Source organism: Sapajus apella, unplaced genomic scaffold (assembly GCF_009761245.1).
Source record: "Sapajus apella isolate SASKATOON/1434 unplaced genomic scaffold, GSC_monkey_1.0 scaffold6, whole genome shotgun sequence".
In the NCBI taxonomy this organism is placed as follows: domain Eukaryota; kingdom Metazoa; phylum Chordata; class Mammalia; order Primates; family Cebidae; genus Sapajus; species Sapajus apella.
Window position 1 is genome coordinate 44,722,146 of NW_022436946.1, and position 20,266 is coordinate 44,742,411.

Consider the following 20,266-nt stretch of genomic DNA (forward strand, 5'->3'; position numbering starts at 1 on the left):
AAGACAATTTTTCCGCAGTGGGAAGTTGTGGGGTTAGTTTCGGGATCAAACTGTTCCACCCTAGATTATCAGGCATTAGATTCTCACGAGGAACTTGCAGCCTAGATCCCTTTCACTCGCAGCTCACAATAGAGTTCGTGTTCCCATGAGAATCAAATGTTGCTGCTTATCCAACAGGAGGCAGAGCTCAGACAGTGTTGCTCATTTGCCTGCCACTCACCTCCTACTGTGTGACCCAGTTCCTAACAGCCCCTGGGTTGGGGACCCCTGATTTAAAGTAGTGCATAACACATTATCTAGAGGCGGACATAGCACATAATAGATACAGATTTTTGTTGAAAGGTGGAAGAAACTAGTGGAGGGTGTCCAGGTTCTTGGCATTCTGAACAAAGAATTGGACAAAACACATAAAGAAAGATTGAAGCAACAAAAGTAGAGATTTATTGAAAATGAATGTACATTCCACAGCGTGGGAGCGGGCCTGAGCAGCTGCTCAAGCGTCTGGATACAGAATCTTCTGGGGTCCAAATACCCACTACAGGTTTCCCCTTGGCCACTAGGTGTTCACCTCATGTAAATGAAGTGGTGGCCCTGCAATCAATCAGATACCGAAGGAAAGTTACAAAGATCATAACCCTGTGCAAACATCTGATTGGTTATGGGAAGCAACCAATCAGAGGCTAAAGTGAAGTTACAAAGTTGTACTTCTGTGCAATCTAAGACTTGGCCCTCAGTCAGTCTGTATTCTGTATTGTTGATATCTGCAACCAATCAGGGGCTGAAATGAAATTACAAGATTACGCTTATATTGCAAACGTCTGATTGTAAATTCCAGTTGTTAAGACCAGGCAGTAAATACCTATCGGTTGCCTTTTGCAACCAATCAGTGGTACTTTCCATTTCCCATCTGCCTCAAAAAAGAGGTGGGGGTTTGCATAGGGAGTAGTCTCTGGGCCTTTTGTTACTTAGGCATGGAAAGTTAGGGTTTTCCTTTCACTTTGTTTCTAGGAAGTCAGCGTGAAATGGCCTTCGGTTCCCTGCCTCCAGACCCTGTTCTCCTGCCTCAAAACCACTCAAATGCAGTATCATTTTGGTCAATATTTTCTGCCATTTTCTTTGCGTTTCTGAATATTTTGTTTGCCACTTTTTTCCTTTTGTATCTTTAAGTGGAGTGTATATTGATAGTGCTGATTCTTGGAAAAGTTTGTATCTGATTTGTTTGTATCTATTGATGAAAATCTCTCCTTTTGAGAATCCTTAGGGATTTTAAAAGTTTAATCCAGAATTTATTCTCTTGAATTATGTTGTACCTTATATTTTGATACAATTTAAAATTCTCAGGTAGTATTGTTTATTCAAGAGCTTTTATGTATTTATTATGACTTAATAAATGCTCAAGGGTACATTTTCTTCTACCTAAGTTTTAACCTTTGGACACACATGAGCAGTTTTCACATAGTGGAAAACATTTATTATTTTGTAGCACTTCAGAAGAGTATATGTGGAGTCTTGAAACTCTGTTGTTAAATTCCAGTTGTTAAGACCAGGCAGTAAATACCTTATTCCAGTTCTATATAGCTATTTATCGTTCACGATATATCAATATTGTATGTGTGTATTGTCAGAGAGAATATAATTTGTTATTGTGGTTAGACCTTTTGATTTACCATTGAAATATTGTTACTCTGGATTATCTGAGAATGAGAATCCATTTTGCCCACTAGTTTATGTCTAATTAAACAGTAATAAGGAACTCTCACCTTCTGAACATGGCTCAGTAGAAACAGCCAGAATAGTAATAGGGTGGGTTGGATAAGCGTTACAGCTTCTTTCCCCCAGCCTAACACAAGGTAGATATTCCTTATTCTTTTTACTACTCACCACTGTGCAGTCTGCTAATTATTGAGGTGAGTACGTCTTAGGTTCCTTCTGTACTTGAATTATCTTTACTTGCTGTCCTCAGAGAAATGACTGGAGAGTTTTTTTTAAACTGTAATTAAGGTTGTCTGTGACTTTCTAGCAGCTTTTCTTATTATGTCATTTAATCAATATTGACTGAATTCTGCATTGTCCTTTCCCTTCCTGTTTTAAAGCTTTTACAAAAAGAAAACAGCAAGCAAACATCTTTTTTTTTAGTCACAAAGATAGATGACTGCACTCATTTCAGTGCTGCAAGGCAATTTTTTATTCTTTCAAATTCCTTTATACATTTTTATCCTTATTCTAAGGGAAGTAGGTTTTTTTTCTGGTTTTTGGTTTTTGTTTTTTATTAGGGGGATGGGAGCAACATTTAATCTATAAGTGCATTATTGAAAACTTTAAAAAATACATTTATTTTAATAGGTATGTATTTTGAGGATCTTAATTGGGCTAATTCTGTTAAAATAGAAAAGTAGAAAGATTTATGAATGGAAAATAAAGTGCTGGAACAAGTAATTTCAGTTTTTTTTTTTTTTTTTTTGTGGAGACACAGTCTCACTCTGTTGCCCAGGCTGGAGTGTAGTGGTGCAATCTTGGCTCACTGCAAACTCCGCCTCCCAAGTTCAAGCGATTCTCCTGCCGCAGCCTCCCAAGTAGCTGAGATTACAGGCGCCCGCCACCACGCCCAGCTAATTTTTGTATTTTTAGTAGAGACAAAGCTTCACCATGTTGGCCAAGCTGGTCTGGAACTCGTCACCTCAGGTGATCCACCCATCTTGGCCTCTCAAAATGCTGGGATTACAGGTGTGAGCTACCACATCCGGTCTCTGATTTTTTAATCAAGTGTTTCTCTCTTAAAAAAATTAATTTCTTTGTAGGATATATTAAAAGTGATGGCAAAAACCACAATTACTTTTTCACAATGCAGGCTGTGACCGTTTATATTGCAAATAATGCTTTTTTTTCTATGATTTGTTTGAAGTTTGTTTCATCACTTTGTTGAGAACAGTAGAGGAATATGTTAGTCTAATGGCTAAATTGTTTTTATATTGTAAGCTCTACAGTATAAATAGAAATACAGAAACACTACAAAAAGTATATGGTTAAAAAATACCATTACTGCTTTTTTGGAGACAGAGTCTTACTCTGTCTCCCAGGCTGGAGTGCAGTGGTGCAGTCACAGCTCACTACAAGCTGTGCCTCTGGGGTTCAAACGATTCTCCTGCATCAGCCTCCTGAGTAGCTGGGATTACAGACATGCACCACCACACCTGGCTAATTTTTGTATTTTTCATAGAGACGAGATTTTACCATGTTGGCCAGGCTGGTTTTTAACTTCTGACCTCAAGTTATCTGCCCACCTTGGCCTCCCAAAGTGCTGTGATTACAGGTGTGAGTCACTGCACTTGGCCCACTTTTTTTTATTGTTTATTTTTTTTGGAGACAAGGTTTCACTCTGTTATCCAGGCCAGAGTGTAGTGGTGCGATCATAGCTCACTGTAACCTTGAACTCCTTGACTCAAGTGATCTTTCTGCCTCAGCCTCCCAAGTAGCTAGGACTACAAGCACACACCACCATGCCTGGCTAATTTTTAACAAATTTCTAACTTTTTTTGTAGAGATAGTAGTCTTACTATGTTGCCCAGACTGATCTTAAACTCCTGGCCTCAAGCAGTCCTCCCACTTTGGCCTCCCAAAGCCCTGGGATTACAGGCATAAAAATAGCATTACTTTAAAGCTATACACAAATAGCTGTCTAGGCACTTAAGCTTGACTCTGCAATACTTATTTAGTAGAGAGTTAGTAGATTGTCTATGATTAATGTAGTTTATGAAGATATGCCAGATTATCCATAATACTATAGTAATTTGAATTCAGACGAATTCTAATGCCTATTTTTTGATAAATGGAATAGTGATTATGAACATGGACTTAGGTTTTTTTTTTTTTTTTTTTAATTGAGACAGAGTCTCACTCTGTGGCCCAGACTAGAGTGCAGTGGCATGATCTTGGCTCGCTGTAACCTCCACCTCCTCGGTTCAAGTGATTCTCCTGCCTCAGCCTGCCAAGTAACTGGGATTACAGGCACGTTCTACCATGCCCAGCTAATTTTTGTATTTTTAGTAGCGACGGGGTTTCACCATGTTGGCAAGGATGGTCTCGATCTCTTGACCTTGTGATCCACCCGCCTTGGCTTCTCAAAGTGCTGGGAATACAGGCATGAGCCACTGCGCCTGGCTGGACTTAGGCTTTAATCCCTGCCTCACTGTTTATTTATGTGTTGGGGTACAAATTGTATGATCTCTTGGCAGAGGTCATGCAATTTTTTTTTTTTTTTTTAACATTTACCTCTGATTTTATTGAGATTCTAAAAGTTAGGATACAAAAAGCACATAAATATCTACAAGTACCAAAACATTTATGACCTTATAATTTTATACTGCAAGAAAAAAGACAAAGACAGGGAATACAAATAAATTACAATCTAAAGAGTTACCTACAAAATTTCCTTATTTGTTAAAATCGGCTAGAAAAGTAACAAGAGGTACAAATTTAATGCACAAGGTGCAGTAAATGAAATGATAAATGCTTATTAGCACACTGGTGTATATTAGTGTTATTTATGTTATTTATGTATAGTTTTAACAGTATAATTTAGTCACAGACAGCCTTAATCACAGTTTTTAAAAAACTCTCCAGTCATTTCTCTGAGGACAGCAAGTAGAGATAATTCAAATACAGAAGGAACCTAAGATGTACTCACCTCAACAATTAGCAGACTGCAAAATGGTGAGTAGTAAAAAGTGCCTGTTTATGTCCTTTGCCCACTTTTAGTGGGCTTGTTGTTTTTTTGTAAATTTGTTTAAGTTTCTTATACATGCTGGATATTAGACTTTTTTCAGATGCATGGTTTGCAAAAATTTTCTGTTGTTCAGTAGGTTTCCTGTTTATTCTGATGATAGTTTTTTTTGCTTTTGTTGCAATTGCTTTTGGTGTCTTTGTCAGGAAATCTTTGCCCGTGCCTAAGTCCTGAATGGTATTGCCTACATTGTTTCTTTGAGATAGAGTCTCCCTCTGTCGCCAGGCTGGAGCGCAGTGGTGTGATCTTGGCTCACTGAAACCTCTGACTACCTGGTTCAAACGATTCTCCTGCCTCACCCTCCTGAATAGCTGGGATTACAGGCATGCACCACCACACACAGCTAATTTTTAAACTTTTAGTAGAGACGGAGTTTTACCATGTTGGCCAGGATGGTCTTGATCTCCTGACCTCATGATCCACTCTCCTCGGCCTCTGAAAGTGCTCTGATTGCAGGTATGAGCCACCGTGCCCGGTCTGCATTTAAGTCTTTAATCCACCTTGAGTTAATTTTTGTATATGGTGTAAGGAAGGGTTTCAGTTTCAGTTGTTTGCCTACAGCTAGCCAGTTATTCCAATAATAGGGAATCCTTTCCCCATTGCTTTTTTTTTGTCAGGTTTGTGGAAGATCAGATAATTTTCAGGGTGTGATCTTATTTGTGGGTTTTCTGTTCTGTTTCATTGGTCTATGTGTCTGTTTTTGTATCAGTATCATGCTGTTTTGCTCACTGTATCCCTGTAGTATAGTTTTAAGTTGGGTAGCGTGTTGCCTCCAGCTTTTCTTTCTGCTTAGGATTGTCTTGTCAATTTCGGCTCTTTTTTTGGTTCCATATGAGTTTTAAAATAGTTTTCTCTCATTCTGTGAAGAATGTCAATTATAGTTTAATAGGAATAGTATTGAATCTATATAAATTGCTTTGGGCAGTATAGCCATTTTATTGATATTTATTCTTCCTGTCCATGAGCATGGGATGTTTTTCCATTTGTCTGTGTCATCTCTGATATTTTTGATCAGTGGTTTTGTAGTACTCCTTGTAGAGACCTTTTACCTCCCTAGTTAGTCGTATACCTAGGTATTTTATTCTTTTTGTGGCAGTTGTGAATGGGAGTTCATTCCTGACTTGCCTCTTGGCCTGACTCTTGGTGTATAGGAATGCTAATGATTTTGGCATGTTGATTTTGTATCCTGAGACTTTATTAAGGTTGTTTATCGGCTTAAGAAGCTTTTGGCCTGAGACTCTGGGGATTTTCTAAGTATAGTGTTATGTCATCTGCAAACAGGGATAGTTTGATTTCTTTCTATTTGTTTGTCCTTTTGTTTCTTTCTCTTGCCTTGATTGCCTTGGCCAGAACTTCCAATACTACATTGAATATGCGTGGTGAGAGAAAGCATCCTTGTCTTATGCTGGTTTTCAAGGGAATGCTTCCACCTTTTGCCCATTCAGTATGATATTGGCTGTGGGTTTGTTATAGATGGTTCTTATTATTTTGAGATGTGTTCCTTCAATACCTAGTTTATTTAGAGGTCTTTTTTAAAAAAACACAAATGGATGTTGACTTTTTATCAAAAGCCTTTTCTGCATCTATTGAGATAATCGTGGCTTTTGTCTTTAGCTCTGCTTATGTGCTGAATCACATTTGTTGGTTTGTGTATGTTGAACCAACCTTGCATCCTGGGATTGAAACCTACTTGATTGTGGTAAATAAGCTTTTTGATGTGCTGCCGGATTCTGCTTGCCAGTATTTTGTTAGGGATTTTTGCATCAATTTCATCAAGGATATTGGTCTGACATTTTCTTTTTTTGCTGTATTTGTGCCAGGGTTCGGTATCAGGTTAATGCTGGCCTCGTAGAATGAGTTAGGGGATAGTCCCTCCTTCTCAATTTTTTAGAATACTTCAAATGGGAATGGTAGCAGCTTTTCATTGTACATCTGGTGGAATTCAGCTGTGAATTCATCTGGTCCTTGACTTTTTTTTGGTTGGCAGACTTATTTTCTATAATTTCTATAACAGTAGTGAACACTGTTGCTACTTTCCATCTCACTCCTATTTTGGGACCTTACAGACACAGCTTTTAGGTCAATAATCAGAGGAAAGCCATAATTAGAAGGCCCACATAGACCTTCTCTTATAAAATAGTGACCTAAATACGTGTTTTTCTTATATTTGAAAGCTATACTTGACCACTTGTTTTCAGTTTAAAGGAATGACATAGCTAATAATATAGTTTTATATAATACTGCTTTTATTACATAGATTATAGAATTCATGTTGGGATAGAAGTAAATTTAGGTGGACATGTGAATACCATTTAAAAAAATATTTTATTAGTGTTAAAATCTTCTAATAAGATTGCTAGTCCCTTAAACCAGCCGTCCTCTTTGTCAAGTCATGATCAGCAGAGGCAACTTTCAACTTTTTAAACTTTTCCTTTGGTACGTATTTCCAAATGATAAGCTTCCATGGCTCTTTCTCAGTTTATGGCTTTTAAATGTTACTTAATCATTTCTTATTATCATAAATGACGATTTATAAGTTTTGATTAGACAACATTGGTTATATATACAGTTAAGAAAGTATTATTTACTCCTCAGTCAAGTAGTGAACTATAATATTCTTCTTCAACTATTTTTCTTGAAGTTAATAATTGGCTTTGCTCAGTTTTCTTTGTACGAATCAGCATCTTCTATATGATCCTATATCCTCTCTTTTACAAAGTCAGATTTGTTAGTTTGTTAGTTCCATCTTTTTTTCTCCTCTGTATTAATTTGTTATCACGCTGCTATAAAAGAACTATCTGAAGCTGGATAATTTAAGAAGAAAAGAGTTTTAACTGACAGTTGTGCAGGCTTAACAGGAAGCATGACTGGGAGGCCTCAGGAAACTTAAAATCATGGTGGAAGGTGAAGGGGAAGCAAGCAGCTTCTTCACATGTCAGCAGGAGAGAGAGAGAGTGTGAAAGGGGGTAGTGCCACACGTCTTTAAACCATCAGTTCTCATGAGAGCAGCAAGGGGGAAATCTGCCCCCTTGATCCAGTCACCTACCACCAGGTCCCTCCTCCAGTTCAACAGGATATTTGGGCAGGGACACAAATCCAAACCATATCACCCTCTAAATCTAGAAATAATCTTAGTGTCTCTCCCATGTTTGAATCTCCATATTCTAGATTCCACGTCTTCTATTTTGGTTTATTCTCTGCTTTGTAGGAGGATACTTCAGTAGCTTCTTGAGAAAAGGTGCATTGAAGGTAATTTTTAACATCTTATAAAATAAACATGTTTTTTATTTATAACCATCTATTTGAATAATAGTATAGTTGGCTATAGAATTCTGCATATAGAGTAATTTATCTTACAATTTGGAAGGCTTTTCACATTTTAGATTTCTGTGTTGCTGTTGAAAAGTTTAGTGCCCACCTGATTTCTGTTTATCTCTGGAATCTTTTATCCCTGATGTTATGAAATTTCACTTTGACTTACCTTGTTGAAGATCTTTTAATTTAATAGACTGTACTCTTGTTGAGCCTTTTATACCTGGCACCACATGTCCTTCAGTTCCGGGAACTTTTTTGGTATTATTTCTTGGTTATTCCCCTTTTGTCCCTCACCCGCTTCCTTTTCTTTATTCTCAATTTCTGCAATATGTCTCCCTTGATTAACAAATTTTCTCATCTTTATTATTTTTTACTTTTTGTGTTTTTATTCTACTTTGTAGAATTCCTAAACATTTTCTTTTTAAACTTCTGTTGAATTTTTATTTATTCCATTGTATTTTTGATTTCTCATTCTTTGAATATTTTCTACCCAACATCCTTTTCTCATTCCATAGTATAATTTCTTTTCTGTTTGAGGTTATCAGTTACTTTTCTAATTTTTGTTGTTTTCTTTAGTTCCCTTTATTGGCTTTGTTATTCTGAGTTTCATTTTTCTGTTTGTTGTAATTTTTGTTTTTCAGGTTAGAGGCCTGCTTCAGTTGTATTTTAAATATTGTCTGTTCATTCTTGTGTAATGGTGAGGTACTCAAATGCTGACTGGGAGCCTTATGTACATGGGTTGAGTTTGTTTGTTGACTACTTGGTTTGATTGTACACTAAGGTTTCTCTGTCTCAACACTGTTGATATTTTGGATCTGATAATTCTTTGTTGCGGGGGCTGTCAGCTGCATTTTAGGATGTTTAGCTGCAACTCTGACCTCTACCCACTAGCTGCCAATAGCATTCTCCCTTCCCCAGTCATAAAAATAAAGTTGCCTCATGTCCCCAGGGGCAAAATTTAGCCTTCGTTGGGGACTACTACCCTAGACCCATTGTCCTGAATTGGGCTATTTCTTTATTTTTTATTTTTATTTCTTTTTAGAGATAGGGTCTTGCTTTCAGATAAGGTCTTGCATACACCACCATGCCTGGCTAATTTTAAGCTTTTGTTGTAGAAATGGAATTTCTTTAAATTGCCCACGCTGGTCTTGAACACCTGGCCTCAAATGATCTTTCCACCTTGGTTTTCCAAAGTCTTAGAATTATAGGCATGAGCCACCATGCCTGGCCGAACTGAGCTGTTTCACTGGGGACTTTCTAATGCCAGTATCTTTAAGATTCTTTTCTTATGCTAGTCTCCAGAGGAAGCTTTTAATTCCTTCTACTTGAGATTTTTAAGCCTGCCTGCTGGATTTCTGGGAGCCTAGTAGAACATGGAGGCTGAAGGTTTTCACTTAATTAGTTGTTTTTACCATGGCTTCTCATCTTTTGCTTTACCTGTGTTTCTTGTCTACCAGTCTAGAGCCTCCCTGTTCACTTTGTGCAGAGAATAAACTTCCCATCTTCCAAGACAGTATAAAGAGGGATAATAACTAACTGGATAGGATGGGAAGAAAGGTCCTAGGGGAGGGTCTGTTTCTTTTATTGGCTTTCAACTATTCCTTCTGTTTTTAGCTCTACATAACGATTTCTATTTTCCAAGATACCTGGTACTTCCAATTCCTCTGTTCCTTTTTTTTTCCTTAATGTGTATGTTTTGTAGTAAGAATTTAGTTGCTTATTGTTGAAATTCCATTTGTAGGCAGTTAGACTTTAGCTTTCTTTGATCTGCTAAGTCAGTTACTATTTCTCCATTTGCTTGCTGTCTTTCCAAAACTTACTGACTTACCTAGTATGCTGTTGTTTTCTTTCTTGTTCTTCTTCCTTTGGGTATTTAGTCTTATTATTTTACGGATATTGTGCTTTGTTTAAAAGCAGCAATAAAGATGAAGAGATGTGTTCGATCCAGAAGTAAAAAACAGTCTAATTTCAAACTATTTTATTTTATTTTTAGACATGGGGTCTTGCTCTGTTGCCCGGGCTGGGGTGCAGTGATGTAATATAGTTCATAGTAGCCTTAAACTCCTGGGCTCAAATGATCCTCCCGCCTCAGCCTCCTGAGTAGCTAGGCCTACTACCATAACGTGCTACCATGCATGACTAGCTAATTTTTTTTATGTTTTTGTAGAAATGGGGTCTCACTGTATAGACTAAACTGGTCTCAAACTACTGGTCTCAAGCCACCTATTACCTTCTCAGGTTTTATGTTTTTACATTTTCTTCCTTTTAGCAGAAAAAACTCAATGAGGATTTTAGGAATAAAACCATAAAAGTGTTTTTAAAAGGTTTTCAACTGATCCTTAATCATCAGATATGTATTTTTAAGATTTTATGTTAGCGTACTCTCTCTTAGTATGAGTTAAATGATTGGAGGAGTAGAGCTTGGGGGACTAAGCATATATTAATGGCAGTCAGTGAAATTGAGCCTGTATATGCTACTGCTAATATCAGAAGGGCGTCTTAGCTTTTTAAAATGTTGTACTTTAATAATTATGCTCCTTCACGCCTGTAATCCCAGCACTTTGGGAGGCCGAGGCGGGTGGATCACGAGGTCAAGAGATCGAGACCATCCTGATCAACATGGTGAAACCCCGTCTCTATTAAAAATACAAAAATTCAGCTGGGCATGGTGGCATGTGCCTGTAATCCCAGCTACTCAGGAGGCTGAGGCAGGAGAATTGCCTGAACCCAGGAGGCGGAGGTTGCGGTGAGCCGAGATCGCGCCATTGCACTCCAGCCTGGGTAACAAGAGCGAAACTCCGTCTCAAAAAAAAAAAAAAAAATTATGCTCTTGACTTTGGGAAAGTTGTTACTCTGGTGCTTATTTTTTGTTTTAGAGGTGAAAAATTCTGGTATTTAAAGCAATTTAAATTCAGGTATCTAAAGCAATGGGGTCTAATTCACTAGACACATGTGGCTGTTTAGATTCAAATTAGTTATAATTAAATACAATTAAAAACTTAGTTTCTTAGCTGTACTTAGCCACATTTCAAGTACTTGGTAGCCACATGTGACTACTGACTACTTATGATACCGTGCTGCTCTAAAGACTTCCAGATTAACACAGTTTCTATTACATTGTTAATTCCACATATATTGTGTTGTGCCTGAGAAACTAAGAGAGCTTACAGAAAGTTGAGTTTGCCCAGCTATAATAATTGTCACGTGCTCACTTAGTTCCTATGTAGAGCTTCAAGTTGTGGGAAGAACTTTCCTTATAAGGAATAAAATTGTGGTAACTGTATCTTTTGTTTGACTCTTCTGGCCTTACTTTTAATTATTTTTTTCCCCTCAGACAGTGCAATGCTTGCTAGACAGTGGTGCTGATATTAACAGGCCAAATGTATCAGGAGCCACTCCATTGTACTTTGCTTGCAGGTATGATATTTTATATTTCCAGATGCTCCTATTAAAGAATGTTGTATATATACTCTATTTCCAGACACACACATTTCTTTGTATTTTCTAAATCTCTCTTGTTGTCCCACAAATACTGTGCTCTCTTTTAAGATGAAGTATACTCTCTTTTAAAATGAGATATTATGGTTCTATTACTTAACTGCATGAGGAAAAGTATTTTCTGTTATGTTTAATTGCCATTGTTTTTATGTTATATGTGGGAGCTTTTGATTTCCTTGATTACTTCAATTTTAGACTAAGTACTTATTAACAAAAGACAAATCAGTAATCTGGTCATTCCCACAGTTTACTGTTGTGTAACCAGGTCATTTCCAGTGGGATAAGCTGTTGGAATATATCTTCTTCCAGAGCCATGTCTTTTCTTTCTCTGTATCTATAACCAAAAAAAAAGAAAAAAAGAAAAGAAATATTGAGTCAGTCTTGTTAGATATTGTTATACATGAAGTTATTTTTGTATTTCCATATTGGTTCATTTTCTTGACGTGTACATTTCGTTTGCTTATTCATTCATGTAATCAGCAGATGTTTAATTAGCACTCACTGTGTCATGCATTGTTGTAGGTGTTATAATACAGTAATAAACTCTAGTCCCTAAGGAGCTAACAGTATAATTATACACATACAGTCACACACCCACACCCACACACATATATAAAAATATGTACACACATATATATTATATATTATGTAAATGTAGTTTGCAATTAGGAGCAGTTCACAGAACAGTATAGTGATTCCTCTTTTTGATTTAAATTATATCAATTTTAATATTTATTTAGGCTTTTATATTCAGATATAGAGCTCTCCAGAAAGCTCCTCTCTTTTTCTTTTTTCCTGTTTTGTATTATTTTATTGGAGGTTGGTTTTAGGTTGAAAGATCTGCTTTTTTATTGTTTAGTGTCTTGTTGGGGTCTCTGATGTTCCTTTGATGAGACCGATTCAGATCATCTATTTAATAATCTTGTATAAGAATTCAGGGGCTTTTGGATTTCTAGACTCCCAGATCTTATCCAATACCAGCTATTTTCTTACTTTATATTTATGATTTGGTTGCTTGGCTAGAAAACTTGTTCCTTCCATAGTGTCCTGAATTTATGAATAATATAATCGTTTGATTCTCTGAAACCATATTCTATCTTGAAGGGTTATTTAGATCAGACCTTTCTTTGAAGCTCCAGATTTGAATGTCCATCTGTCTGATTTACATCATCACTTAGAAATACCACAGAATCTCAGATATTTACGTGTCAAAATAGAGCTTCAGATTTTCCTCGTCAAACTTTTCCTCCAGTTTTTTCTCATCTTAATCAGTAGAACCCTTATCTTCTCAGTTGTTTAAATTAGAAATGATTAGGTTATTATTTTTAAATTTCTCTGTCAACTTGGAATTTATTAGTAAAGTTCTGTAAATTACGCCTTCGAAATATGTTTGGAATCTCAACTTCTAACTCAACCTAAACCACCCTAAAGTTGTTACCTTTTGCCTGGAGTACTGCAATAATCTCTTCACTGGACTCCCTGATTCCTATGTTGTTTTCCTCTAACCTCTTTGCTCAGCAGTCAAAGTGATCTTAAAAGAAAAAAAAAAAAAGAACCGACTCTAGTCGCTTTGTATTTAAGCCCTGTACGTAAAACTTTTCAGTGCCTCTTTGGTGCATTTCAGATATATTCAGGTTCTACCTCAGCGTGTGAGACCTCCATGATTTCACTCTTGTTTAGCTCACTGTATTTTAACCACATTGATTCTCTTTGAGTTCCTTAAATGCAACCAGCTTAGCAGGCTTTTCTACTTGGTGTTTGTTTTGCCTGAAATCTTCTTCCCTAGGCTTTTTACAGAGCTGACTGCTTCTTATTCATGTTATTGCTAAATTAAGTTACTTTTTAGTGAACAATCTAGGTACACCTTTCCCCAAATTTTTGATTGCAGTATCACAGTCATTTCTTTCATAGCACTTCCTATTTTGTAGTTGTTTATTTACTTGTTTATAGTCTGTCTTCCCTACATGCCTGAAAACTTGATGAAAGCAGGAACTGTATTTATTTTGTTTACTACTTTATGTCAAAGTGTGGTACAGTGTTTTGCAATTAGATGCTTAGTAGATGTTTTTGAATGAATGAATCACTGTGAAAAATATCTTATAAAAAACAATGCCATTTATAATAGTTGAAAGAATAGAGGTATATTAGTGTTGTGCAGAACTGGGTTATTCCTATAATAGTTAGTCTGAGCTTAGGGATATAGCAAAAGGATTTTTAAGAAATACTTTCTCCTAACATTCCCATCACTTAGTTTCAGTTTAGCAAATATTAGATCTTTTTGAATAAAAATAGTTAAGTAAGTCTGTGATGAAATGTGAAACCAAAAACCAAGTTCATTGTTGTAGAAGAATAATACATATGGAACGTAGTTCTTTTGCAGGAACACTTTTAATTTTACTTGTGATATCTTGCTATAGGTGTAAATTAAAAATATAAATTATTCCCAATGTATTGTTTCTGATAAATTAAAGGGAAAGGAATATAGAAAATAGAACAAGTTAACCCCCAAGACAAATTAGAGGGCTCTAAGATAAAGGTTAAATGGAATATATGGTTTTTATTTGTTGAGAAGTATTATTAGGTATAATATATTATGTCATATTTAAGTGTCAGCTACTGAAACTGTTTCCTTTGTATTTGAATTTTGCAATTAAATTTCGAATGGTATTAAAATACAAGGGAAAGACCTAGGTTGTGGAGGCAGATTCAAATCCCTGCCTCAAAGCTGTACAACATTAGTCAAAATTCTTGACTCCTGAAGCTCTGTTTGTGAAATGGAAGTAGAGATATCTGCCTTGTGAGATTATTGTGATGATTAAATGTGATGACTTCTGTAAAGTCATCTTTACAGATGTTTAATATTCTGCAGAATATTCAACACTTAGTAGTTGAAAGGTGCTCCTTAAGCTCTCACACACTTCTTTCACTCATAAAATCGTATTGTCTTCATTTAATTTATTTGCTCTACAGGGTTTTCTTTCTAAGAAATGATTCTTCTTCTGGCTCAATCTCAGCTCATTGCAACCTCTGCCACCCAGGTTCAAGCAATTCTTCTGCCTCAGCCTCCTGAGTAGCTGGGAGGACAGGTGTGCACCGCCGCACCCAGCTAATTTTTGTATTTTAGTAGAGACGGGGTTTTGCCGTGTTGGCCAGGCTGGTCTCGAACTCCTGACCTCAGGTGATCTGCCTCCCTTGGCCTCCCAAAGTGCTGGGATTACAGGTGTGAGCCACCGCACCTGGCCCTGTTTTGTAATGTAGTGCTTCTGTGAGTCGTTTGCAGATGGATTTTGACCTAAAGTTATGATAGAAAGTGTTTTCCAGCCACTTTTCTTATCTGAATACTCCAGGCAGGACATTGTAACTCATGTAAACTATATACCTCATGCTTTCTGTTAGGAAAATTTAGGCACACATTGATTTTTTTCTCTCTGTCATCTTTACACACCTTTGTTTTTAGGTCTTTTATGTGATTGCTACCAATATTTCAAATCCTGAAATTACTAGATTGGTTTTATATTCAATCCTGATGTTCCCAATTCCCTCAACTAGGTTCTTCAAATGAAGGTTGGGATGTATAATGGTTTTCAGGTATTTTCTGTACCTGTAGATAACTTTTATTCTATTAGGAAAAGCAAGGTTAGTTGGAATTGTATAGATACAGAAAATTAGTGAGACATTAGTGGAGTTTTAGAGGTCTCTAATAGAGTCAGAAAGGGCTAAGATTCAGAATGTGGATTTGTAGCTACTGTGAAGCAACTCCTTTCAATTAGAGTATTCCAAATCAAAGTAGCCATGTAAAAGAGTTCTTAGACTTAAAATTGTAAACTTTTAGCATAGGAAGGGACTTTTAGAAAATATGAACTCTGTTTCGTAAGGCATTCCCAATAATAAATATTTGAACTGCCTGTACTATTTACACTTTGGCCAAATTCTCAAATTTATAATGATGAAAGAGTCTAAAGTTAGGAGGCTGAAAGTTTTTGAGAAACTAGTTCTAAGCCAGCACAGGTTTCTTATTAAATATTTGTCAACTTTTTAGTTTTCATGAAATACATAGGCATTTTCTTGAAGAGAGTATTATCTCAATCAATATTAAAAAATTGAGACTGTCTCAAAAAATATTAACTTCATTTATAAAGAATGATTATCTGTTGAGTAATGTTTTACAGTTATTTAAACTGAAAAATCTTTTATGCAACACTTTGAGCAGTCTGAAAGAGGATTGTTCTAATTGAATTACAGATGAGGCACTTGAGTTCCTAACCATGTTGTGCAGATTTTATATATTATTAGCTATTGTTTATTGTTTTAAAATCTATTTTAAAACTTATTCTTATGTTTAAATTGTTACTTTTTAGAGACAGGGTCTTGTTCTGCCACCCAGGCTGAAGTGCAGTGGCGTGTTCATAACTCACTGCAACCTCCAACTCCTGGGGTCAATCAGTTCTCTCATCTCAGCCTCCCAAGTAGCTGGGAGTATAGATATGCACCACACTCAACTAATTTAAAAATTTTTATGTTTAATAAAGTTAAGGTATGTTGTCCAGGTGGCTCTTGAACTCCTGGCCTCAAGTGATCCTCCCGCCTCAGCCTCCCAAAGTGCTGGGATTACAGATATGAGCCATGGCACCTGGCTCTTAATCCATTTTTGAAATGAAATGTCAACTGATCATAAATGAGATTTCTGTGTAGTTTTAGAAATGACTCTGGCTTTCTAAAAATGTTATATTAGTATTTCTTTTTCGTCCTGCTGATTATCCTTTTTTTGCTATATATGGTACAGAGTTATTTTGAGACTTTTTTATTTACCTTGTATATTTAACATTGTCCTGCTTATACATGGTGATCTTGTCTGTTCATCCTATCTGATCCCCATTGCATTGTTCTCGTAGCACATATTCTCCTGTATCTGATACCGTAGTTTTTTGAGTACTAGATTGTTTACTTTTAGAGGGCAGAGAACATAGAGGGCAATCTCTATGTTTATTTATCTTGCTAGAGCAGCATGATATAGATGAAGGATTTTGGAGTCAGACTGGTGCTGTGAGATAAAGCAAACTTTCTCTTCAAAGAGCCTGCTTAACCTTTTATTCTTTAATTTCCAGTACCCCCACTTTTTCTTCTCCTTTTCTTCTTTCTGACTTTACTACATGCCCATACATGCCAGTAAGTAAAAGACACAGAGACAAAAGTCACATTAAAAATAAAAACTTCTACTCTGCTTTGTTCAAAGTAGTCTCATGACAACCAGCCATACAAGACACCCTTCTACACAAAAGTAAATTTACTTTGCTAAAAAATCCTTTGTCTGAGTGCTCATTTTTCCTTATGACTCCAAGTGTTATTTCTAACAGGTGCAGATTTAAATTCTGCTCTGCCATGTAACTGTTCATCTTGAGCAACTTCGTTATACTCTTGAGCCATGGTTTTCTCAACTGAAAAATTGAGTAAATACTCTTAAAAGAAAAACCTTAGAAAAGTTAAATTTAAAGTTTATTTAAATGATAAACTATTCATGAATCATTCAGAATCAGAAGGGGTTGAAAGAGGTCTTCCCAGCGTGTGTAAGTAATGAGCTTTTATAAGCTGAATATGGAAGCAAAGTAGAGAAATCATGTGAATGGCTACCCTTATGCATGTATTTGCCTTATTTGGGCATGATGTGTTGAGACGTTTGCCTAATTTGGTTGTGGTGTGACACATTAGCTGTCTGATTGGCTGAAACCTACTCTTTGTTGCAAAATATACACTTCCAAGTTAGGTTGCAGTTTGTTACAGAGGAACTCAAAAGCATAGTGACAATCTCAGGCTAATGGCCTCCTGTTTGCTTAATTTAACGATGCTTATTAACAATGTCAGTATTAAGTTAGACTTTGGACAGAGGACTGAGCATAATGCTTGTGACCTAGTATATCTTAAATAAATTGTGTTTCAAGTCTCTTGTTGTTTTCTATAGTGCAGTGCTGTCTTTAATACTTATTTGTCAAATAGATGGTGAAAGTTAAAGCCTGTAGTATAATTCATTGAATGTACTGAGTGCATGTTATAAGACAACTGCAATGCTTGGTACTATGGAACAAATCTACTGTCAAGAAGTTTCCAATTTAATTGGAAAAAATCGGACACATGGATATTAAAGAACTGTGAAAGAGATATCATTAAAATTGAACACAGCAGTTTTATAAAATGGATTCCTCAGAACCTTGGCTACTAGCAGAAGTATCACTATATCCCTAAGTAAATTAAGCTCAAGTTAGTTGCTTTTCACTTGGCCTTTATTTTTAGGCACGTTAAAGAATGGAACAGTGTAAATTATAAAATAATAACCATTAGCTATAGTTTATAACGTCTTGACCAACACTATCAGCTTAATGACAAGTGATGCTTGATGAGGACTTCTTGCTTGATACTAGTAAAGCTGATTATTGTTGCTTTCAGAGGGATTGCTGATTTACTTACTTTTTTGATTTTTCTAAAATAAATTAGATAGTATTCTTAAGTTCTGTCTTATTGGTATTAAGGAAGATAATCAGTGTAATAAAGTATCAAGAGAGTGATATATCTATAATAACTGTTGCATGGTTTTCTGGCACTAGATTCATAGTAGGATACTAATTAAGTTTCTTTTTTTAAAAAAACTTTAATTCCAATTGGCTATAAATTATTCTTCATATTGTGCCATTTTGTGAAAGAGAATAAATGGTGTTTTGTTTTTCTCGGGCATGGTAAGTGTCTGAGAAATATGTGTAGTCTTTTTCTTTGTGACATGACATGCCTCTTCAGGTAGTGTCATTGTGGAAAGTGTATTGGTCTAGAAGCCCAGGTGCCTGAGTTGTAGTTTCACCTGTGTTTGATTACTTGCTTTTCTCACCTACAAAGTACTTTTTGGATTCATGCTCTTTCAAACTGTACAACTTATTTAGGCCTGGCTTTTGTTTTCTTTTCCTTTTCTTTTCTTGCTTTTCTTCTCCCTCCCTCCCTTTCTCCTTTCTTTTCTTTTCTTTCTTTTCTTACTCTTCTTTTTCTTTCTTTTCTCCTTTCCTTCCCCTTCCTCTTCCATTCCTTTTTTCCTTTCCTTTTCCCTTTCCTTTCCTTTCTTGGGGTTTTGATCTTTTTACCCAGGCTGGAATGCAGTGGTGCCATCTTGGCTCACTGCAACCTCCGCCTCCCAGGTTCAAGTGATTCTCCTGCCTTAGCCTTGCAGGTAACTGGGATTACAGGTACCTGCCACCATGCCCAGCTAATTTTTATATTTTTAATAGAAACTCCTGACTTCAGGTGATCCACCCACCTTGGCCTCCCAAAGTGCTGGGATTATGGGCATGAGCCATGGCGCCCGATCCTGGGCATTTCCAAAGAATCAGCCTTTAACATTAATCTCCCTGGATTCTAAGCTTATTTTTTATTGCCTTTATCTAGGATCAGATGAGCTCATTGAATAAGAGACTGGTAGAAGTCAGTGGCTACTACCCCCTAAGTAGCTTGGTCTTTTCTCAGAGTGATAGTTACCAATTCTGCTTCTATAAGAAAGAGAGCAATCAGGGAATGAGGCATGTGAATAGGAGAGTTCATTCTAGGACAGACTGAATACCTATCTCCAGAAGCCAAACTGAGTGGGTTGATAAAATGAAGGTGGAAAGTTAGATAGTATTTTTGAGTAGTAACCCTGTCTCATATTCCCCTTCCCCCAAATCTTAAAAGTTTTACTTTTGTCCTTCCTTCCTTTTAATTTTTTTTTTTTTTTTTTTAACATATGCCGTAACATGTTCTCTTGTTTTGACTCTTGAGGTTCTTTTGGATTAGCAAGCGTAGAGACTTGGATGTGTGTGGTAGGAAGAAGGTCAGCCTAGAGTTGCAAATGGTCAAGCTAAGATGGAGAGAGGGATTAGGAAGTGAGTGTAAGAAAAACATAAAGCAGAAGCCTGAGTAGTAGTTACTTATCCCCGAAATATTATGACTTATTTTAGGAAATGTGACACAAATTCAGTTCTAAAATGTAATAGGTCACTTTTTGGTCTACATAGTGAAAGCATGGCGCTTAACACTGAGAAAAGTATTTTTCTGTGTTTCACATCCTCCTGTCTTAATTTTTAAAATTGTTACTCTTCCATTGACTCATATTAACTATCCACAATGTATAGAGAAAGACTTTAAAAAGATTGTATTTTTAATTTGTTTCTATTTCTACACAGTCATGGTCAGAGAGATACAGCACAGATTCTATTGTTACGAGGAGCCAAATATCTGCCAGATAAAAATGGAGTAACTCCTCTGGATTTATGTGTACAGGTATGCTTTTAATTTATATTCTGAGCCCCTTATCTCTTTAATAGAAACTGAGAGTGGTAAAATTATTATTTTTTTCAATGAAAGGGTAGGTGCAAAGTTTTTTTATTGTGTGAAAAGTATGAACTTTAAAAGGGACTGTTTTTAACCCCGAATAACTTTAATTCTTGTTTTTAGGGTGGTTATGGAGAGACTTGTGAAGTATTAATTCAATATCACCCTAGGCTTTTTCAGACTATTATTCAAATGACACAGAATGAAGACCTCCGAGAAAACATGGTAATGTGTTTGTGCTTGTAGATGAAGAAGCTTTATTCATGCTTAGCATATGTGACATTTTACAAACGTGCTTAGCTTAGTAATTTTCCTTATTGTCACAAATGTTCC

The 20,266-nt window shown here is 36.3% G+C and overlaps 1 protein-coding gene across 6 annotated transcripts in view; it reads left to right on the plus strand.

The window, feature by feature from the left end:
* The window catches only part of HACE1 (HECT domain and ankyrin repeat containing E3 ubiquitin protein ligase 1), a 101,557-nt gene that overhangs the window by 32,303 nt on the left and 48,988 nt on the right, over positions 1–20,266 (plus strand). For 4 of the 6 annotated variants that reach the window (XM_032275162.1, XM_032275163.1, XM_032275164.1 and 1 more), the window contains 3 exons: positions 11,430–11,512; positions 19,786–19,882; positions 20,057–20,158. In XM_032275162.1, the coding sequence (XP_032131053.1) occupies positions 11,430–11,512; positions 19,786–19,882; positions 20,057–20,158 (282 nt within the window). The remainder of the gene's footprint in view (positions 1–11,429; positions 11,513–19,785; positions 19,883–20,056; positions 20,159–20,266) is intronic. The other 2 variants (XM_032275166.1, XM_032275167.1) reach the window with 1 other exon arrangement.